At 46.7% G+C, this 23,888-nt stretch overlaps 1 protein-coding gene across 1 annotated transcript in view; it reads left to right on the plus strand.

Moving 5' to 3' along the window:
- Nucleotides 1–4,165: 4,165 nt before the first annotated feature.
- The window catches only part of rufy3 (RUN and FYVE domain containing 3), a gene marked incomplete at its 3' end in the record, with an annotated part of 29,131 nt that continues 9,408 nt past the window's right edge, over nucleotides 4,166–23,888 (plus strand). Inside the window, exons 1-3 of the mRNA XM_038984007.1 lie at nucleotides 4,166–4,358; nucleotides 13,468–13,641; nucleotides 19,648–19,765. Coding sequence (XP_038839935.1) covers nucleotides 4,181–4,358; nucleotides 13,468–13,641; nucleotides 19,648–19,765 — 470 coding nt within the window. The remainder of the gene's footprint in view (nucleotides 4,359–13,467; nucleotides 13,642–19,647; nucleotides 19,766–23,888) is intronic.

Here is a 23,888-nt window from a genome sequence, read left to right on the forward strand (position 1 = left end):
CATGATGCTGCCACCACCATGCTTCACCTTTGGGATGTTGCCAGGTTTCCTCCAGACGTGACACTTGGCAATCAGGCCAAAGAGTTCAATCTTGTTTCTCATGGTTTGAATCCTTTAGGTAAACTACAAGTGGGCTGTTCTGCCTTTTTTACTGAGGAGTGGCTTCCATCTGGCCATTCTACCATAAAGGCCTGATTGGTGTTGCAGAGATGGTTGTCCTTCTGGAAGGTTCTCACATACCCACAGAGGAACTCTGGAGCTCTGTCAGAGTGACTCGGTTGCTCAGTTTGGCCTGGCAACCAGCTCTAGGAAGAATCTTGGTGGTTCCAAACATTCATTTAAGAATGATGGAGGCCGCTGTATTCTTGGGGACCTTCAATGCTGCAGAAATATTTTAGTACCCTTTACTTTATATTGTGTGTATTGTTGTGAAATTGTTAGATATTACTTGTTAGATACTACTGCACTGTTGGAGCTAGAAATACAAGCATTTCGCAACACCGGCAATAACATCTGCTAAACACGTGTATGTGACCAATTACATTTGATTTGAATTGAGATGGTTTGGGATGAGTTGGACCGTGGACTGAAGGAAAAGCAGCTAACAAGTGCTCAGCATATGTGGGAACTCCTTCAAGACTGTTGGAAAACTATTCTTCATGAAGCTGGTGGAGAGAATGCCAAGAGTTTGCAAAGCTGTCATCAAGGGAAAGAATCTACACTTTTTTGGTTACTACATGATTCCATGTGTTATTTCATAGTTTTGACGTCTTCACTATTATTCTACAATGTATAAAATAGTAAAAAAATAAAGAAAAACCCTTGAATGAGGTGTTCTAAACCTTTTGACCGGTGGTGTAGTTTTGGTTTGGTTGTTTTGGTACAGGTCCAGTGTAGCTGGATGGTCTGACCGAGCTCTAGAGTTCCTCTGTGGAGATGGGAGAACCTTCCAGAAGGACAACCATCTCTCTTCAGCACTCAGTGCAACAAAAAAAAGTGTCACCTTTTTGGTCCCTCAGCAATGCATCCCTGTATTATATAAAATAAAGAACTGAATGGCATGGCAGCACTATGAGGTATAATAAAGAACTGAATGGTGTGGCAGCACTATGAGGTATAATAAAGAACTGAATGGTGTGGCAGCACAATGAGGTAAAATAAAGAACTGAATGGTGTGGCAGCACTATGAGGTAAAATAAAGAACTGAATGGTGTGGCAGCATTATGAGGTAAAATAAAGAACTGAATGGTGTGGCAGCACTATGAGGTAAAATAAAGAACTGAATGGTGTGGCAGCACTATGAGGTAAAATAAAGAACTGAATGGTGTGGCAGCACTATGAGGTAAAATAAAGAACTGAATGGTGTGGCAGCACTATGAGGTAAAATAAAGAACTGAATGGTGTGGCAGCACTATGAGGTATAATAAAGAACTGAATGGTGTGGCAGCACTGAGGTAAAATAAAGAACTGAATGGTGTGGCAGCACTATGAGGTAAAATAAAGAACTGAATGGTGTGGCAGCACTATGAGGTAAAATAAAGAACTGAATGGTGTGGCAGCACTATGAGGTAAAATAAAGAACTGAATGGTGTGGCAGCACTATGAGGTATAATAAAGAACTGAATGGTGTGGCAGCACTATGAGGTAAAATAAAGAACGGAATGGTGTGGCAGCACTATGAGGTATAATAAAGAACTGAATGGTGTGGCAGCACTGAGGTAAAATATAGAACTGAATGGTGTGGCAGCACTATGAGGTAAAATATAGAACTGAATGGTGTGGCAGCACTATGAGGTATAATAAAGAACTGAATGGTGTGGCAGCACTATGAGGTAAAATAAAGAACTGAATGGTGTGGCAGCACTATGAGGTAAAATAAAGAACTGAACGGTGTGGCAGCACTATGAGGTAAAATAAAGAACTGAATGGTGTGGCAGCACTATGAGGTAAAATAAAGAACTGAATGGTGTGGCAGCACTATGAGGTATAATAAAGAACTGAATGGTGTGGCAGCACTATGAGGTAAAATAAAGAACTGAATGGTGTGGCAGCACTATGAGGTAAAATAAAGAACTGAACGGTGTGGCAGCACTATGAGGTAAAATAAAGAACTGAATGGTGTGGCAGCACTGAGGTAAAATAAAGAACTGAATGGTGTGGCAGCACTATGAGGTAAAATAAAGAACTGAACGGTGTGGCAGCACTAAGAGGTAAAATAAAGAACTGAATGGTGTGGCAGCACTACGAGGTAAAATAAAGAACTGAATGGTGTGGCAGCACTATGAGGTATAATAAAGAACTGAATGGTGTGGCAGCACTATGAGGTAAAATAAAGAACTGATTGGTGTGGCAGCACTACGAGGTAAAATAAAGAACTGAATGGTGTGGCAGCACTACGAGGTAAAATAAAGAACTGAATGGTGTGGCAGCACTATGAGGTAAAATAAAGAACTGAATGGTGTGGCAGCACTATGAGGTAAAATAAAGAACTGAATGGTGTGGCAGCAGTATGAGGTAAAATAAAGAACTGAATGGTGTGGCAGCACTATGAGGTATAATAAAGAACTGAATGGTGTGGCAGCACTACGAGGTAAAATATAGAACTGAATGGTGTGGCAGCACTATGAGGTAAAATATAGAACTGAATGGTGTGGCAGCACAATGAGGTAAAATAAAGAACTGAATGGTGTGGCAGCACTATGAGGTATAATAAAGAACTGAATGGTGTGGCAGCACTATGAGGTATAATAAAGAACTGAATGGTGTGGCAGCACTATGAGGTATAATAAAGAACTGAATGGTGTGGCAGCACTAAGAGGTAAAATGAAGAACTGAATGGTGTGGCAGCACTGAGGTAAAATAAAGAACTGAATGGTGTGGCAGCACTGAGGTAAAATAAAGAACTGAATGGTGTGGCAGCACTATGAGGTAAAATAAAGAACTGAATGGTGTGGCAGCACTATGAGGTAAAATAAAGAACTGAATGGTGTGGCAGCACTATGAGGTAAAATAAAGAACTGAATGGTGTGGCAGCACTGAGGTAAAATAAAGAACTGAATGGTGTGGCAGCACTATGAGGTAAAATAAAGAACTGAATGGTGTGGCAGCACTATGAGGTAAAATATAGAACTGAATGGTGTGGCAGCACTATGAGGTAAAATAAAGAACTGAATGGTGTGGCAGCACTATGAGGTAAAATAAAGAACTGAATGGTGTGGCAGCACTATGAGGTAAAATAAAGAACTGAATGGTGTGGCAGCACTATGAGGTATAATAAAGAACTGGAAATGCTCTAAATGAGATTAATGCCTAGGCTTTTACTCAGCAGGCTAATTGTTTTGTGACTCGCAGATCTGGGTTCATTATTGTCATTATTATTATAGTATTATTTCTCAGTTGTTACATCAGTGTGAAATGTAATTTTCCTGCAGTCTACAACAGTGCACGTGTTATTTTTTATTTAACTAGGTAAGTCATTGAGAACAACTTATTTTACTTAATACATGATCAAGAGATTCCAATGTTTCAATACTTGTCCTAAAAACATTAGATGTTGTAGGCTGATTGAATAAATAGTTAATGTCCAGTGCTTTAATACAGGGGAGTTGTAGTGCCTGTTAAGTGGTGGTTCTCAGTTCAGTGTTTTGATTAATATTCCTTCCCAACCAGGAAATCTGGCTGATGCCAGAAAGAAAGATGAAGCTCTCCCTCCCTGCAACAAAGCAATTTTTTTTTAACGCATGCACCATCTGGTCACGTGAGGCTGATCTGTTACCCAGCAAGCTCTTTATCAGGCAGCCATCTTGGTGTCTGTCATAGGAGCAGCGACTCACTGCCTGCTCACAGCCTACTCTGAGCTAGCCGAGCGAGAGGAGAGGCAGAGCCCATCAGAGGAGAGCGTGGTTATCCCAGTACCCAGACCGCACCGCGCTGCATAGACGCACAGAGGAGAGGGCAGGGCTGCAGCCTTTGTTGAGACAGATACACAGTGGTTTTTTCCCTTACTCATCTGTAAAGGGAGGAGAGCGTGAAGGGGGAGGAATAACAAACCCAGCATCCATCCAGTCTCCTCTTTTCTCTCTTTGTTTTCAGCACATAGAGACGGGCTTTTGCGTTGCCTTTCTGAAGAGAGCTGCGTTGTTTCCATTCGTCTCTCAGCCCTCCTATTCGCTGAGTCATCATGGCAGAGCTGATGGCCCAGACCGACGCCCCGACTCCCACCACCGACAAGATCACGCAGGCCGCCCGGGAGACCATCTACCTGTGTAACTTCCGCGTGTCGGTGGACGGAGAATGGCTCTGTCTCAGGGAGCTCAACGACATCTCTCTCACCCCAGACCCAGAGCCAGCCCACGAAGGTACAGATAGGGCTGAGGCTGACCTAGTCTAGGAGGATGGGGAGCGTCGGGGGTGGGTGGATGGAGCCCTGTTCAGGAGGATGCTGTGGTAATGTAGTTACATCATTGGTTCTCAGCGCTTGGTAACCCACTGATTTAACTCAATGATTACAAGAGTGTCTAGCAGGGAGGAGGGCTGGGATGTAGACACTCAGGATATCCTCTCTCCCATCCTGCCTCCATACAGTAACGGCGCAGGCCAGTGTTTTCGATGCAGTCATTTAGCTGTGGCACTACGCCACGGCACACTTTGAAGATGCTAGAACAGTCCACATTCTACTTTTCCTCTACAAACAAAAGGAGTAATGACTAGACAAATCAGACAACACCATAGAATAGTTGAAATATTAACTTTATACTGAATAAAAATATAATCGTAACATGTAAAGTTTCATGAGCTGAATAAAATATCCCAGAAATGTTCCATACGCACAAAAAGCTATTTCTCTCAAATTTTGTGCACAAATTTGTTTACATCCCTGTTAGTGAGCATTTCTCCTTTGCCAAGATAATCCATCCACCTGACAGGTGTGGTATATCAAGAATCTGATTAAACAGCATGATCGTTACACAGGTGCACCTTGTGCTGGGGACAATAAAAGGCCACTCTAAAATGTGCAGTTTTGACACAACACAATTTCACAGATGTCTGAAGTTTTGAGGGAGTGTGCAATTGGCATGCTGACTACAGAAATGTCCACCAGAGCTGTTTATTTATTTTATTTAATCTTTCTTTAACTAGGCAAGTCAGTTAAGAACAAATTCTTATTTACAATGATGTCCAAACCTGGACGACGCTGGGCCAATTGTACGCCATCGTTTTAGAGAATGTGGCTGTATGGCCAACCGGCCCCACAACCACGCCAGCCCAGGACCTGCACATCCAGTTTCTTCACCTGCGGGATCGTCTGAGACCAGACACCCACGCAGACAGCTGGTGACACTGTGGGTTTGTCTGACACCAGACACCCACGTGGACAGCTGGTGACACTGTGGGTTTGTCTGACACCAGACACCCACGTGGACAGCTGGTGACACTGTGGGTTTGTCTGAGACCAGACACCCACGTGGACAGCTGGTGACACTGTGGGTTTGTCTGAGACCAGACACCCACGTGGACAGCTGGTGACACTGTGGGTTTGTCTGAGACCAGACACCCACGTGGACAGCTGGTGACACTGTGGGTTTGTCTGAGACCATCCACCCACGTGGACAGCTGGTGACACTGTGGGTTTGTCTGAGACCAGACACCCACGTGGACAGCTGGTGACACTGTGGGTTTGTCTGAGACCAGACACCCACGTGGACAGCTGGTGACACTGTGGGTTTGTCTGAGACCAGACACCCACGTGGACAGCTGGTGACACTGTGGGTTTGCACAACTGAAGAATGTCTGCACAAAGTGTCAGAAGCCGTACTAGGGAAGCTCGTCGTCTTGACCTGACTGTAGTTCAGCATCGTAACTGACTCCAGTGGGCAAATGCTCACCTCGATGGCCATTGGCACACTGGATAGGTGTGCTGTTCACAGATGAATCCCGGTTTCAAATGTTTGAGATGCTCTGGATCGACGTGTACGACAGCATGTTCCAGTTCAAAGTGCAGAAACCCAGCCTAAATAGTGTCCAAAGCTGTCATCAAGGCCAAGGGTGGCTACTTTGAAGAAATCTTTCTTCTCAAATATATTTTGATTTGTTTAACACTTTTTTGCTTACTATATGATTCCATATGTGTTATTTCATAGTTTTGATGTCTTCACTATTATTCTACAATGTAGAAAATAGTGAAAAATAAAGAAAAACCCTTGAATGAGTAGGTGTGTCTTTTGGCTGGTACTGTAAATATCTGGCTGAGTGGAAAGCTGTCAGGTTTCTTGACTTTTTTCACATTTATAAACCCAAATGCATTATCATTCGCTGGTCTTTGCATTGGGAGCTTTTCACTGCAATGTTGGCCTAAATACAACGTCTACTTGATCAGACGGGTCCATGTTATGACACCAACCATCTCAGATTGAAATTGTTTCCGTAGTTAGAAACATAAGATAAGCTTTCTGGGAACATTTTGTTCAAATATATTCTTCTCTTTCTATTAAGCTAATTGATTGAACCCAAATTGGCAACTTTTAAATGTATTTAAATTTATTTGTAGCGTTCATTTAATATTCAATAATGTGCTACTCTGTTGACGTTCAGCCTTATTAGCAGACAGAAATGAGAAGAATGATCTTCTTTCGTTACCTTTTACAACTGTAGTGTGATAATTGAGTCGAGTCTTGGCAGATTTTGGATTCCATTTTTTTTGTTGATTTTTGTAAAGCAGGAAGCTGCCCTGTATGATTGTAGCCTAATATTCCTGTCAACCTTGATTGATGCAAAATAAACCATGTCATTGTGTATTTATTTTCAGCCCATAGACAATTATAAGGTAATCGTTTGGCTAGGTAGCGCTATTTTAGTTCAAGGAAGTCTTAACATTGAGGCCTATGTCCTTGTTTACCCTTCCTTGATGTTACTTTGGTTACCATGGTATTAGTATGCATGACGACAGTATCCCTCTTCTCTTTCTTTTCCATCGCAAACGAAGACTCAGGAGGATTTCATAGATTTGGTGAAGTACCCCCTCATCCTCCCAAACCTCCATCCTCCCAAACCTTCATCCTCCCAAACCTGCACCTTCATCCTCCCAAACCTGCACCATCATCCTCCCAAACCTGCACCATCATCCTCCCAAACCTGCACCATCATCCTCCCAAACCTGCACCATCATCCTCCCAAACCTGCACCTTCATCCTCCCAAACCTGCACCATCATCCTCCCAAACCTGCACCATCATCCTCCCAAACCTGCACCATCATCCTCCCAAACCTGCACCTTCATCCTCCCAAACCTGCACCTTCATCCTCCCAAACCTGCACCATCATCCTCCCAAACCTGCACCATCATCCTCCCAAACCTGCACCATCATCCTCCCAAACCTGCACCTTCATCCTCCCAAACCTGCACCTTCATCCTCCCAAACCTGCACCATCATCCTCCCAAACCTGCACCATCATCCTCCCAAACCTGCACCTTCATCCTCCCAAAACTGCACCATCATCCTCCCAAACCTGCACCATCATCCTCCCAAACCTGCACCATCATCCTCCCAAACCTGCACCTTCATCCTCCCAAACCTGCACCATCATCCTCCCAAACCTGCACCATCATCCTCCCAAACCTGCACCATCATCCTCCCAAACCTGCACCTTCATCCTCCCAAACCTGCACCATCATCCTCCCAAACCTGCACCTTCAACCTCCGAAACCTGCACCATCATCCTCCCAAACCTGCACCATCATCCTCCCAAACCTGCACCTTCATCCGCCCAAACCTTCATCCTCCCAAACCTGCACCTTCATCCTCCCAAACCTTCATCCTCCCAAACCTGCACCTTCATCCTCCCAAACCTGCACCTTCATCCTCCCAAACCTGCACCATCATCCTCCCAAACCTGCACCTTCATCCTCCCAAACCTGCACCATCATCCTCCCAAACCTGCACCTTCATCCTCCCAAACCTGCACCATCATCCTCCCAAACCTGCACCATCATCCTCCCAAACCTGCACCATCATCCTCCCAAACCTGCACCATCATCCTCCCAAACCTGCACCATCATCCTCCCAAACCTGCACCATCATCCTCCCAAACCTGCACCTTCATCCTCCCAAACCTGCACCATCATCCTCCCAAACCTGCACCATCATCCTCCCAAACCTGCACCATCATCCTCCCAAACCTGCACCTTCATCCTCCCAAACCTGCACCATCATCCTCCCAAACCTGCACCATCATCCTCCCAAACCTGCACCTTCATCCTCCCAAACCTGCACCATCATCCTCCCAAACCTGCACCTTCATCCTCCCAAACCTGCACCTTCATCCTCCCAAACCTGCACCTTCATCCTCCCAAACCTGCACCTTCATCCTCACAAACCTGCACCTTCGTCCAGCTGGGCTCATTTCTCACCACCTTGACATCTGGTCCCAGTTCACTCCGTTCCCCTTGGACCCTTCAATGTTTTTAGATATAAGCAGTATAGTGGTGACCCTTTTCACCATATCGCTTCCACAGGCCCAAGGGGAAGGGTTCTGATTACTAATCGGTTGTGTGTCCCTGCTTTGCGGTGATCTCAAAGCTTTTTGCCACACTGGTGTGTTTGGCATGGCCATCTGTCCAATCTACAGCATGGATTGGCCTGTGGCTGTGTGGCCATCTGTTCAATCTACAGCATGGATTGGCCTGTGGCTGTGTGTGGCCATCATCCAATCTACAGCATGGATTGGCCTGTGGCTGTGTGGCCATCATCCAATCTACAGCATGGATTGGCTTGTGGCTGTGTGGCCATCCAATCTACAGCATGGATTGGCCTGTGGCTGTGTGGCCATCCAATCTACAGCATGGATTGGCCTGTGGCTGTGTGGCCATCCAATCTACAGCATGGATTGGCTTGTGGCTGTGTGGTCATCCAATCTACAGCATGGATTGGCCTGTGGCTGTGTGGCCATCCAATCTACAGCATGGATTGGCCTGTGGCTGTGTGGCCATCATCCAATCTACAGCATGGATTGGCCTGTGGCTGTGTGGCCATCCAATCTAAAGCATGGATTGGCTTGTGGCTGTGTGGCCATCCAATCTACAGCATGGATTGGCTTGTGGCTGTGTGGCCATCCAATCTACAGCATGGATTGGCCTGTGGCTGTGTGGCCATCCAATCTACAGCATGGATTGGCCTGTGGCTGTGTGGCCATCATCCAATCTACAGCATGGATTGGCCTGTGGCTGTGTGGCCATCCAATCTACAGCATGGATTGGCTTGTGGCTGTGTGGCCATCCAATCTACAGCATGGATTGGCCTGTGGCTGTGTGGCCATCCAATCTACAGCATGGATTGGCCTGTGGCTGTGTGGCCATCCAATCTACAGCATGGATTGGCCTGTGGCTGTGTGGCCATCCAATCTACAGCATGGATTGGCCTGTGGCTGTGTGGCCATCCAATCTACAGCATGGATTGGCCTGTGGCTGTGTGGCCATCATCCAATCTACAGCATGGATTGGCCTGTGGCTGTGTGGCCATCCAATCTACAGCATGGATTGGCCTGTGGCTGTGTGGCCATCCAATCTACAGCATGGATTGGCTTGTGGCTGTGTGTGGCCATCCAATCTACAGCATGGATTGGCCTGTGGCTGTGTGGCCATCCAATCTACAGCATGGATTGGCCTGTGGCTGTGTGGCCATCCAATCTACAGCATGGATTGGCTTGTGGCTGTGTGGCCATCCAATCTACAGCATGGATTGGCTTGTGGCTGTGTGGCCATCCAATCTACAGCATGGATTGGCCTGTGGCTGTGTGGCCATCCAATCTACAGCATGGATTGGCCTGTGGCTGTGTGGCCATCCAATCTACAGCATGGATTGGCTTGTGGCTGTGTGGCCATCCAATCTACAGCATGGATTGGCCTGTGGCTGTGTGGCCATCCAATCTACAGCATGGATTGGCCTGTGGCGGTGTGGCCATCCAATCTACAGCATGGATTGGCCTGTGGCTGTGTGGCTATCCAATCTACAGCATGGATTGGCCTGTGGCTGTGTGGTCATCCAATCTACAGCATGGATTGGCCTGTGGCTGTGTGGTCATCCAATCTACAGCATGGATTGGCTTGTGGCTGTGTGGCCATCCAATCTACAGCATGGATTGGCTTGTGGCTGTGTGGCCATCCAATCTACAGCATGGATTGGCTTGTGGCTGTGTGGCCATCCAATCTACAGCATGGATTGGCCTGTGGCTGTGTGGCCATCCAATCTACAGCATGGATTGGCCTGTGGCTGTGTGGCCATCCAATCTACAGCATGGATTGGCTTGTGGCTGTGTGGCCATCCAATCTACAGCATGGATTGGCTTGTGGCTGTGTGTGGTCATCCAATCTACAGCATGGATTGGCCTGTGGCTGTGTGGCCATCCAATCTACAGCATGGATTGGCTTGTGGCTGTGTGGCCATCCAATCTACAGCATGGATTGGCCTGTGGCGGTGTGGCCATCCAATCTACAGCATGGATTGGCCTGTGGCTGTGTGGCCATCCAATCTACAGCATGGATTGGCTTGTGGCGGTGTGGCCATCCAATCTACAGCATGGATTGGCTTGTGCAACACAACACAACACCTCAACATGACTGCTGCTCCTTCCATTTTGCCACCTTCTTTCTGACTCCCCTCTTCTGTGTGGTTGATATTCCAGGAACCTGTTCTGTTGCTTCAGTCCCTTTTGTTTCCTGGTTTCCTGGCAAATACACTGCTGCTGCTAGGCCTGTTGGGTGGAGCTCGGTGCTCTGTGCCAGTTTAACCTCACTGCAGTTGAGCTGCAAAACCTCTTCCATCCACTGGCTCTGGAAAAATGCACCAGAACTTTCCTGTTCATAGGATCTGTAAATAGTTTACAGGTGTGCTGCTCTGCAGTTATCCTATAGCCTATCTACACTCAACAAAAATATAAACGCAACATGTAAAGTGTTGGTCCCGTGTTTCATGAGCTGAAATAAGATCCTAGAAATGTTTCATACGAACAAAGCTTATTTCTCTCAAATTTTGTGCACAAATTTGTTTACATCCCTGTTAGTGAGCATTTCTCCTTTGCCAAGATAATCCATCCACCTGACAGGTGTGGCATATCAAGAATCTGATTAAACAGCATGATCACTACACAGGTGCACCTTGTGCTGGGGACAATAATATCACTCTAAAATATGCAGTTTTGTCACACAACTCAATGTCACAGATGTCTGAAGTTTTGAGGGAGTGTGCATTTGGCTTGCTGACTGCAGGAATGTCCACCAGAGATGGTGCCAGATAATTGAATATGTATTTCTCTGCCATAAGCCGCCTCCAACATCGTTTTAGATTATTGTGCAGTATGTCTAATTGGTCTCACAAACGCAGACCACGTGTAACCACTCCTGCTCAGGACCTCCACAGCTTCTTCACCTTTGGGATTGTCATTGGGGGCGGGGTGCTGAGGAGTATTTCTGTCTGTAATAAAGCCCTTTTGTGGGCTCATTCTGATTGGCCAGTTTCCCAAGTGGATTGGCCTTTGCCCTCCCATGCTCAGTCATGTGAAAATACTATAGATTAGGGCCTAATTAATTTATTTCAGTTGATTGATTTCCTTACATGAATTGTAACTCAGTAAAATAGTAAAAAATTTTGCATGTTGTGCTTATTTTTGTTCAGTATAGTAAATTATTTGCACTTTATGTAAGCAGCGACCATAGTGTTTCTGTGGCTGGTTTGCTACGAAGTTGGAGAGCAGTTTAATTTCTAAAGAGAGAAGTTAGCAGTGTGATTGGTCAGAGATGAAACCATACTGTTTCAGGCCTCCTGAATGGCGCAGCGGTCTCAGGAAATGTATCGCAGTGCTTGTGGCGTCACTACAGAACCGGGTTTGATCCCAGGCTGTGTCACAACCGGCTGAGTCCCATAGGGTGGCGCACGTTTGGCCCAGCGTTGTCCGGGTTAGGTTTGGGTTTGGAGCTTTACTTGGCTCATCGCACTCTTGCGACTCCTTGTGGCAGGCGCCTGCAGGCTGATTTTGGTCATCAGTTGAATGGTATTTCCTCCGACACATTGGTTCGGCTGGCTTCCGGGTTAAGCGGGCGGGTGTTAAGAAGCACGGTTTTGACGGGTCATGTTTCGGAGGACGCATGACTCGAACTTCGCCTCCCGAGCCCGTTGGAGAGTTGCAGTGATGAGACAAGATCGAAATTGTGGATTCAATACAGTTGAAGTCGGAAGTTTACATACACCTTCGCCAAATACATTTAAACTCAGTTTTTCACAATTCCTGACATTTAATCCTAGTAAAAAATCCCTGTCTTAGGTCAGTTAGGATCACCACTTTATTTTAAGAATGTTAAATGTCAGAATAATAGTAGAGAGAATTATTTATTTCAGCTTTTATTTCTTTCAACACATTCCCAGTGGGTCAGAAGTTTACATGCTACCAAATACTAATTGAGTGTATTGCCTTTTAAATTGTTTAACTTGGGTCAAACGTTTCGGGTTGCCTTCCACAAGCTTCCCACAATAAGTTGGGTGAATTTTGGCCCAATCCTCCTGACAGAGTTGGTGTAACTGAGTCATGTTTATAGGTCTGCTTGCTCACACATGCTTTTTCAGTTCTGCCCACATTTTCTATAGGATTGAGGTCAGGGCTTTGTGGTGTTCACTCCAATACCTTGACTTTGTTGTCATTGAGCTATTTTTGCCACAACTTTGGAAGTATGCTTGGGGTCATTGTCCATTTGTTAGACCCATTTGCGACCAAGCTTTAACTTCCTGACTGATGTCTTGAGATGTTTCTTCAATATATCAACTAGGGAAAATCTTCAGATTACAAAGTTATAATTTTCCTAATATAACTCTTCAGAAATTTTAATATCTGATCAATTAGTCTTCTAATTAATGAATTATTCTTTACCTCACATTAGTCTCATTCAAAACATGGTAAATTGTTGGTTATCTGCATGAACCCAGCCTTTACTATGAATCATCCATACACCAATTGTCTTCATCATTTATTTACTAACTAACTAAATAACCATAGAAATGCAAACAACAGTTATAGTTACAAGGAAATGAGGAGGTTCCCTAGTGGGCTAAGCCGATATGACGGCTTGGTGGACAAAGGGATGTGGGTGTGGAATAAAAAGGGCGGAAAAAGACAAAAGGAGTCACTACACCGTTGATAATTGCAATCAATATATATTTACGCCCAGTGTGTCGTCGTGATCTCTGTTGGAATCGTCAGTCCTTCTGTTGGAGAGTTCGACCGAGCGTCTCTGTGCTTCCCTGAAGTATTTTCGTGGTTAGAATGAATACTTCAGAGTACCATTCAGCAACACTAGTTGCTGACATGGTGACTATATTGTACCAGGGTTTGTTTGTTGACATCTCTTCTTTCTCCCTCTTCCCTCTGTCCTTTATCTTCTTCGCCTGCCCCTCTATTTCTTCCTCTACTCTGTCCCTCTGTCCAGATCCGAAGGACCCTATAGCCATTGAGCGGTTGAACCTGATGAACATGGCTAAGCTGAGCATCAAGGGTCTGATTGAGTCTGCCCTGAACCTGGGCAGAACCCTGGACTCGGACTACGCTCCGCTACAGCAGTTCTTCGTGGTCATGGAGCACTGCCTCAAACACGGACTCAAAAGTACAGAGACGTCGGCTACCTACCTATGTTATTGTTTGTTCTTGCCTCGTCCCATATCTGTTTGTGCGGTCTTGTTTCACCAAACTTGACATTGACCATAGGAGTTGGTTGCCAAAACAGATCTGGGACATGTTTGTATAGATGTAGGCTTGTTTCTCTGGTGTAACAAGAATCCTCAGTCATATCTTTGATAATAATAATTTGAGAACCGTGCTCCCAAATTATTACCAACACATCGACTGTCTTACTCATGGACATTCTGTGCAGCTTTCGTCCGACCAATCAGAATTCTGGCTCCATGACTGTTTTGATCACGTGGATTGAAATGTGTTCCCGGTCGCCTCAGGAGATTAACATCAATGAATAAGCCGACTCCGTCACCAGATTAAATTAAAATGGCGCCGGAAGAAATGGTAGCAGTTTTACGGGGGCCCAACCAATTGTGCTATTTGTTTTTTTTTCGCGTTATTTGTAACTTATTTTGTACATAATGTTTTTGCAACCGTATTTTACGGCAAAAAAAGAGCTTCTGGATATCTGAACAGTGATCACTCACCTCGGATTAGACAAAGATGTTTTTCTTCAATAAGCAGGACGCACAGGAAATACTCCGAACACCCAACAGGGCCAACATCCAGTTATTTGCAAGAGGAAGAAACGCAGGTACAGGGGACACAGAGTGGGGTGCCTCGTTAGGACCCACAGAAGGCGAGTGGGAAAGCTGCTGTTACCGTCAATATTACTCGCCAACGTACAATCATTGGACAATAAATTAGACGAGGTACGATCACGAATATCCTACCAACGGGACATCAAAAACTGTAATATCCTATGTTTCACGGAATCGTGGCTGAATGACGACATGGATATTCAGCTAGCGGGATATACGCTGCACCGGCAAGATAGAACAGCACACTCCGGTAAGACGTCTGTGCATATTTGTAAACATCAACTGGTGCACGAAATCTAAGGAAGTCTCTAGATTTTGCTCGCCTGAAGTAGAGTATATTGTGATAAATTGCAGGCCACACTACTTGCCTAGAGAGTTCTCAGCTATACTTTTCGTGGCTGTTTATTTACCACCACAGACAGATGCTGGCACTAAGACCGCACTCAGTCAGCTGTATAAGGAAATAAGTAAACAGGAAACCACGCACCCAGAGGCAGCGCTCCTAGGGCTTCAATTACCTATTTTGCCAGTTGGCCTGGACCCTTTGCTGCCGACACGGAGCCCCACCGATCCATCACGACTGGTCTACCAACGTCACCGTCCGAGGGGTGTTTCTGTCCCGAAGCAAGCACCAGTTAGCCTGGAGTTAGCCTCGAGCTAGGCCCATCTCCCGGCTAGCCTGAAGAAATTCATTAGATAATCCCTGGGCTTCAATACCTCTTTTGCCAATTGGCCTGGACCCTTTGCTGCCGAAACGGAGCCCCGCGATCTATCACGACTAGTCTGCCAACGGGTTTCAACAGGTCCCCCTGAGGCCCATCTGCTAGCCCCGGCCTGCTAGCTGTCTGAATCTCGGTGCCTCCAGCTCGCCTAGCTACTCACTGGACCCTTTGATTACTCGGCTACACATGCCTCTCCCTAATGTCGATATGCCTTGTCTATTGCTGTTTTGGTTAGTAATTTTTGTCTTATTTCACTGTAGAGCCTCCAGCCCTGCTCGAATATGCCTTAGCTAGCCCTTATGTTCCACCCCCCACACATGCGGTGACCGCACCTGGCTTAAATGGTGCCTCTGGAGACAAAACCTCTCATCGTTACTCAATGCCTAGGCTTACCTCCAATGTACTCACATCCTACCATACCCTTGTCTGTACATTATGCCTTGAATCTATCCTTCCGCGCCCAGAAACCTGCCCCCTTTACTCTCTGTTCCGAATGCACTAGACAACCAGTTCTTATAGCCTTTAGCCGTTCCCTTATCCTACTCCTCCTTTGTTCCTCTGGTGATGTAGAGGTGAATCCAGGCCCTGCAGCCCCAGCATCACTCCCATTCCCCAGGCGCTCTCATTTGTTGACTTCTGTAACCGTAAAAGCATTGGTTTCTTGCATGTTAACATCAGAAGCCTCCTCCCTAAGTTTGTTTTATTCACTGCTTTAGCACACCCCACCAACCCAAGGACATGTCCTTGCCGTGTCTGAATCCTGGCTTAGGAAGGCCACCAAAAATCATGACATTTCCATCCCTAACTATAACATTTTCCGTCAAGATAGAACTGCCAAAGGGGGCGGAGTTGCAATCTACTGCAGAGAGAGCCTGCAGAGTTCTGTTTAACTATCCAGGTCTGTGCCCAAACAATTCGAGCTTCTACTTTTAAAAATCCACCTTTCCAGAAATAAGTCTCTCACCGTTGCCGCTTGTTATAGACCCCCTTCAGCTCTCAGCTGTGCCCTGGACACCATATATGAATTGATTGCCCCCCATCTATCTTCAGAGTTCGTTCTGTTAGGTGACCTAAACTGGGACATGCTTAATACCCCGGCCGTCCTACAATCTAACCTAGTCGTCCTACAATCTAAGCTCAATCTCACACAAATTATCAAGGAACCTACCAGGTACAACCCAAAATCTGTAACCATGGGCACCCTCATAGATATCATCCTGACCAACTTGCCCTCTAAATACACCTCTGCTGTCTTCAACCAGGATCTCAGTGATCACTGCCTCATTGCCTGCGTGCGTAATGGGTCCACGGTCAATTGACCACCCCTCATCACTGTCAAACGCTCCCTAAAACACTTCAGCGAGCAGGCCTTTCTAATCAACCTGGCCAGGGTATCCTGGAAGGATATTGATCTCATCCTGTCAGTAGAGGATGCCTGGTTATTCTTTTAAAAGTACTTTCCTCTCCATCTTAAATAAGCCACGTTCAAAAAAAATGTAGAACTAAGAACAGATATAGCCCTTGGTTCACCCCAGACTTCACTGCCCTTCACCAGCACAAAGACATCCTGTGACAGGAACCAATATACTCAGTCAGTTAGGAAAGGCTAGCTTTTTCAAACAGAAATTTGCTTCCTGTAGCACTAATTCCCAAACGTTTTGGGACACTGTAAATTCCATGGAGAATAAGAGCACCACCTCCCAGCTGCCCACTGCACTGAGGCTAGGCGACACGGTCACTACCGATAAATCTACGATAATTGATCATTTCAATAAGCATTTTTCCACGGCTGGCCATGCTTTCCACCTGGCTACCCCTACCCCGGTCAACAGCCCTGCACCCCCCCACAGCAACCTGCCCAAGCCTCCCCTATTTCTCTTCACCCAAATCCAGATAGCTGATGTTCTGAAAGAGCTGCAAAATCTGGACCCTGTACAAATCAGCTGGGCTAGACAATCTGAACCTTCTCTGCCTAAAATTATCGACCGAAATTATTGCAACCCTAAACTAGCCTGTTCAACCTCTCTTTTGTATCGTCTGAGATCTCCAAAGATTGGAAAGCTGCCGCGTTCGGTGACACTCTAGAACCAAACTGCTACAGACCTATATCTATACTGCCCTGCCTTTCTAAAATCTTCGAAAGCCAAGTTAATAAACAGATCACCGACCATTTTGAATCCCACCGTACCTTCTCCGCTATGCAATCTGGTTTCCGAGCCGGTCATGGGTGCACCTCAGCCACGCTCAAGGTCCTAAAAGATATCATAACCGCTATAGATAGAAGACAGTACTGTGCAGCTGTATTCATCGACCTGGCCAAGGCTTTCGACTCTGTCAATCACCGCATTATCATCGGCAGACTCCATAGCCTTGGTTTCTCAAATGACTGCCTCGCCTGGTTCACCAACTACTTCTCTAACAGAGTTCAGTGTGTCAAATCGGAGGGCCTGTTGTCCGGACCTCTGGCAGTCTCTATGGGGGTGCCACAGGGTTCAATTCTCGGGCCGACTCTTTTCTCTGTATAGACCAATATTGCTCTTGCTGCTGGTGAGTCTCTGATCCACCTCTACGCAGACGACACCATTCTATATACTTCTGGCCCTTCTTTGGACACTGGTAACAAACCTCCAGAAGAGCTTCAATGTCATATAACACTCCTTCCGTGGCCTCCAACTGCTCTTAAATGCAAGCAAAACTAAATGCATGCTCTTCAACCGATCGCTGCCGCACCTTTCCGCCTGACTACCTATCTAGGTGTCTGGTTAGACTCTAAACTCTCCTTCTAGACTCACATTAAGCATTTCCAATCCAAAATTAAATCTAGAATCGGCTTCCAACAAAGCCTCCTTCACTCATGCCGCCAATCATACCCCCGTAAAACTGATTACCGATTCTTGACTTTCGTGATGTCATCTACAAAATAGCTTCCAACACTCTACTCAGCAAATTGGATGCAGTCTATCACAGTGCCATCTGTTTTGTCACCAAAGCCCCATATACTACCCACCACTGTATGAACTGTATGCTCTCGTTGGCTGGTCCTCACTACATATCCGTCGCCAAACCCACTGGCTCCAGGTCATCTATAAGTCTTTGCTAGGTAAAGCCCCGCCTTATCTCAGCTCACTGGTCACCATAGCAGCACCCACCCGTAGCACGTGCTCCTGCGGGTATATCTCACTGGTCATCCCCAAAGCCAATTCCTACTTTCCTTCCAGTTCTCCGCTGCCAATGATCTCTGAAGCTGGAGACTTGGAGACCCTCTCTAACTTTAAGCATCAGCTGTCAGAGCAGCTTACCGGTCACTGTACCTGTACACAGCCCATCTGTAAATAGCACACCCGACTACCTCATCCCCATATTGTTACTTATCCTCTTGCTCTTTTGCACCCCAGTATCTATACTTGCACATCATCGTCTATCACTCCAGTATTAATGCTAAATTGTAATTATTTTCACCTCTAGGGCCTATTTATTACCTCCCTACTCTTCTACATTTGCACACGCTGTACATAGATTTTTCTTTTCTATTGTGTTATTGACTTGTTTTTTTTGTCGCACTGCTTTGCTTTATCTTGGCCAGGCCGCATTTGTAAATGAGAACTTGTTCTCAACCGGCCTACCTGGTTAAATAAAGGTTAAATAATAATATATTAATAAAAGTTGTGGACTTCAGGAGGAATCAGGCTGGATACATGCTCATCAACGGGGTCTCCATGGAGACGGTCAATAACTTCAAATTCCTCAGAGAATCTGAAATGGTCTAACCACACGGACACCGTAGTGAAGGCACGACAGGGACTCTTCAATATTCTGAAGAAATGTTGCATGTCCCAGAGGGCTTTGTGTTCTACAGGAGTACCTTCGAGAGCATACTGTTGGTCTGCATCCCAGCCTGTTACGGAAACTCAGCCGCGGACCGCAAGGTGCTTCAGAGGGTGATGCAGCCTAACACACTATTGGGTGCCCACTGCCTGCCCTGCAGGACACCTACAACACCAGGTGTCGCAGGAAGGCCAAGAAGATCATCAGGGACCCCAGCCACCAAGCCATGCCCTGTTCTCCCGTCTTCAATCACTCAGACAGGGCAGCTCTCCCATCTTAAATCACTCAGACGGGGGCAGCAAAGGAGCATCATGGGACAAACTGGAAGGACTGGCCAATAGTTTCTACCCTCAGACCATCAGGCTGCTGAATAGCCCCCACTAGTCAGCTACCTGCAACCCCTTCCTCCCTGCTACTCCCCCTATGGTCTTTACTCTGCCTCTACCCCCAATGAACATGTCATTATTCATCCCTGCTACAGTTGTTATGTGTATATAGTGTAATTATTCTGTAGTTTTATTATCATTTGTCATTATTTCGTTTCACTAGTCCTGTATGTTGGAGCTCGGAACCTAAAAGTTTCACTGTAACCCTGCAATCACACCTACATCCCTGTACATGTGACTATTAAACACTCTGAATCTGATTATAATGATGTAAGTGTGACATAGATTTATAACCTACTTATTCTGTACATTCAGGATGCTTAGAAGTGCCCTGTCAGGATGATCTTAGCATTGGTGTTGTGAAGTATTGTTGGCCTAACGTTCCCTCTACCTACCCCCTCAGCCAAGAAGACGTTCCTGGGGCAGAACAAGTCTTTCTGGGGGGCCTTGGAGCTGGTGGAGAAACTCACCCCTGAGGCTGGAGAGATCACTGCCAGCGTCAAAGACCTGCCAGGACTCAAGTAAGACCTTCGCCTGACTGACGCCATCCCTAATGTCCTCTTCCCGTCTGACTGACGCCGTCCCTAATGTCCTCTTCCCGTCTGACTGACGCCGTCCCTAATGTCCTCTTCCCGTCTGACTGACGCCGTCCCTAATGTCCTCTTCCCGTCTGACTGACGCCGTCCCTAATGTCCTCTTCCCGTCTGACTGACGCCGTCCCTAATGTCCTCTTCCCGTCTGACTGACGCCGTCCCTAATGTCCTCTTCCCGTCTGACTGACGCCGTCCCTAATGTCCTCTTCCCGTCTGACTGACGCCGTCCCTAATGTCCTCTTCCCGTCTGACTGACGCCGTCCCTAATGTCCTCTTCCCGTCTGACTGACGTCGTCCCTAATGTCCTCTTCCCGTCTGACTGACGCCGTCCCTAATGTCCTCTTCACGTCTGACTGACGCCGTCCCTAATGTCCTCTTCCCGTCTGACTGACGCCGTCCCTAATGTCCTCTTCCCGTCTGACTGACGCCGTCCCTAATGTCCTCTTCCCGTCTGACTGACGCCGTCCCTAATGTCCTCTTCCCGTCTGACTGATGCCGTCCCTAATGTCCTCTTCCCGTCTGACTGACGCCGTCCCTAATGTCCTCTTCCCGTCTGACTGACGCCGTCCCTAATGTCCTCTTCCCGTCTGACTGACGCCGTCCCTAATGTCCTCTTCCCGTCTGACTGACGCCGTCCCTAATGTCCTCTTCCCGTCTGACTGACGCCGTCCCTAATGTCCTCTTCCCGTCTGACTGACGCCGTCCCTAATGTCCTCTTCCCTTCTGACTGACGCCGTCCCTAATGTCCTCTTCCCGTCTGACTGACGCCGTCCCTAATGTCCTCTTCCCGTCTGACTGACGCCGTCCCTAATGTCCTCTTCCCGTCTGACTGACGCCGTCCCTAATGTCCTCTTCCCGTCTGACTGACGCCGTCCCTAATGTCCTCTTCCCGTCTGACTGACGCCGTCCCTAATGTCCTCTTCCCGTCTGACTGACGCCGTCCCTAATGTCCTCTTCCCGTCTGACTGACGCCGTCCCTAATGTCCTCTTCCCGTCTGACTGACGCCGTCCCTAATGTCCTCTTCCCGTCTGACTGACGCCGTCCCTAATGTCCTCTTCCCGTCTGACTGACGCCGTCCCTAATGTCCTCTTCCCGTCTGACTGACGCCGTACCTAATGTCCTCTTCCCGTCTGACTGACGCCGTCCCTAATGTCCTCTTCCCGTCTGACTGACGCCGTCCCTAATGTCCTCTTCCCGTCTGACTGACGCCGTCCCTAATGTCCTCTTCCCGTCTGACTGACGCCGTCCCTAATGTCCTCTTCCCGTCTGACTGACGCCGTCCCTAATGTCCTCTTCCCGTCTGACTGACGCCGTCCCTAATGTCCTATCCTCTCTTCCCACTAAATCAAAATATTGAAGATCAACAGGTAACTGCCAAAATAAAGGAAACCCCAACATGAAGTGTGTTAATAGGGCGTTGGGCCGACAGAACAGCTTCATTGCTTCTTGGATTCTAGAAGGGTCTGAGCTCTATTGGAGGGATGCATCACCATTCCTCCATGAGAAATGGATTCTACAAGGGTCTGAGCTCTATTGGAGGGATGCATCACCATTCCTCCATGAGAAATGGATTCTACAAGGGTCTGAGCTCTATTGGAGGGATGCATCACCATTCCTCCGTGAGAAATGGATTCTACAAGGGTCTGAGCTCTATTGGAGGGATATACATCACCATTCCTCCATGAGAAATGGATTCTACAAGGGTCTGAGCTCTATTGGAGGGATATACATCACCATTCCTCCATGAGAAATGGATTCTAGAAGGGTCTGAGCTCTATTGGAGGGATATACATCACCATTCCTCCATGAGAAATGGATTCTACAAGGGTCTGAGCTCTATTGGAGGGATGCATCACCATTCCTCCATGAGAAATGGATTCTACAAGGGTCTGAGCTCTATTGGAGGGATGCATCACCATTCCTCCATGAGAAATGGATTCTAGAAGGGTCTGAGCTCTATTGGAGGGATATACATCACCATTCCTCCATGAGAAATGGATTCTACAAGGGTCTGAGCTCTATTGGAGGGATGCATCACCATTCCTCCATGAGAAATGGATTCTACAAGGGTCTGAGCTCTATTGGAGGGATATACATCACCATTCCTCCATGAGAAATGGATTCTACAAGGGTCTGAGCTCTATTGGAGGGATACATCACCATTCCTCCATGAGAAATGGATTCTACAAGGGTCTGAGCTCTATTGGAGGGATGCATCACCATTCCTCCATGAGAAATGGATTCTACAAGGGTCTGAGCTCTATTGGAGGGATATACATCACCATTCCTCCATGAGAAATGGATTCTAGAAGGGTCTGAGCTCTATTGGAGGGATATACATCACCATTCCTCCATGAGAAATGGATTCTACAAGGGTCTGAGCTCTATTGGAGGGATGCATCACCATTCCTCCATGAGAAATGGATTCTACAAGGGTCTGAGCTCTATTGGAGGGATGCATCACCATTCCTCCATGAGAAATGGATTCTAGAAGGGTCTGAGCTCTATTGGAGGGATATACATCACCATTCCTCCATGAGAAATGGATTCTACAAGGGTCTGAGCTCTATTGGAGGGATGCATCACCATTCCTCCATGAGAAATGGATTCTACAAGGGTCTGAGCTCTATTGGAGGGATATACATCACCATTCCTCCATGAGAAATGGATTCTACAAGGGTCTGAGCTCTATTGGAGGGATACATCACCATTCCTCCATGAGAAATGGATTCTACAAGGGTCTGAGCTCTATTGGAGGGATGCATCACCATTCCTCCATGAGAAATGGATTCTACAAGGGTCTGAGCTCTATTGGAGGGATGCATCACCATTCCTCCATGAGAAATGGATTCTACAAGGGTCTGAGCTCTATTGGAGGGATGCATCACCATTCCTCCATGAGAAATGGATTCTACAAGGGTCTGAGCTCTATTGGAGGGATGCATCACCATTCCTCCGTGAGAAATGGATTCTACAAGGGTCTGAGCTCTATTGGAGGGATGCATCACCATTCCTCCATGAGAAATGGATTCTACAAGGGTCTGAGCTCTATTGGAGGGATGCATCACCATTCCTCCGTGAGAAATGGATTCTACAAGGGTCTGAGCTCTATTGGAGGGATGCATCACCATTCCTCCGTGAGAACTGAAATCCTTTGTTTTGTTGATGGTGGTGGAAAGTGCTGTCTCAAGTGTTATTATATAGGTTTGAGGTCTGGTCCCCACAAGGATAGTAAAACCAGAAACACACAGTCTGTGGGGGGGTTCTAAACTGACATATGGACTTGTTGTAAGATGGGCATAGCATGGATCATTTAAGTTTAAGACCCCTTAAGGTATAAACATTTTTGGGGGGGAATGATACATATTTGGCATTACTGCTCTTAGCCAATGAAATACGTTGAATAACAGATTCACCTCATGGAACAACAGATGGTCATTAAATCAAATGTGAAGGAAGTTTGTTGTGAAGTGTCTGTCCTCTGAGAGATAGAAGAGAGATCAGGAAACATAATTATCCCCTTATTTTAGGCACAACTATCACCATATATACTTCCAATCATTTTATTATAACTAGTACCAGAACCTTCACAGAACCAGTCCTGTGGGGGGGGGGGGGGGGTCGTAGAGCAAAGAGGATAGTCTCATCTTTCAGAGGAGGAGCAGAGGCCAAACATAGCATAATAGGCCAAACCGTTGAAACGCTACAGACGTTTTTTGGGAGAAGACCCATTTTCAGGATGTCTCCAAACAACGCTGTATCTCTGCCACCTTCCACAGCAGATGCTGAAGGGTGACATCGGCGGATGCGGTGGATTGAGAGACAGCCCAGGCAAAAAAATATATTTCTCTGGCTTAAACTGACAGGTCTTGTTTTGTTAATATCGGGGGAGGGGGGGGGGGGGGGGGGGGGAGGGGGGGGGTGCGGAAATTGTAGGGTTTTGAAACTCCCTCTGCTCCTTTTGAGATCCGTCGTTGAAAGTCACTGAGATCTTCTATCCATGGTAGCCAACATAATGGGCAGCTGGGCATTTTAATACAGGAGCGTCCC

This window comes from Salvelinus namaycush, unplaced genomic scaffold (genome assembly GCF_016432855.1).
Source record: "Salvelinus namaycush isolate Seneca unplaced genomic scaffold, SaNama_1.0 Scaffold2073, whole genome shotgun sequence".
Classification (NCBI taxonomy): Eukaryota; Metazoa; Chordata; class Actinopteri; order Salmoniformes; family Salmonidae; genus Salvelinus; species Salvelinus namaycush.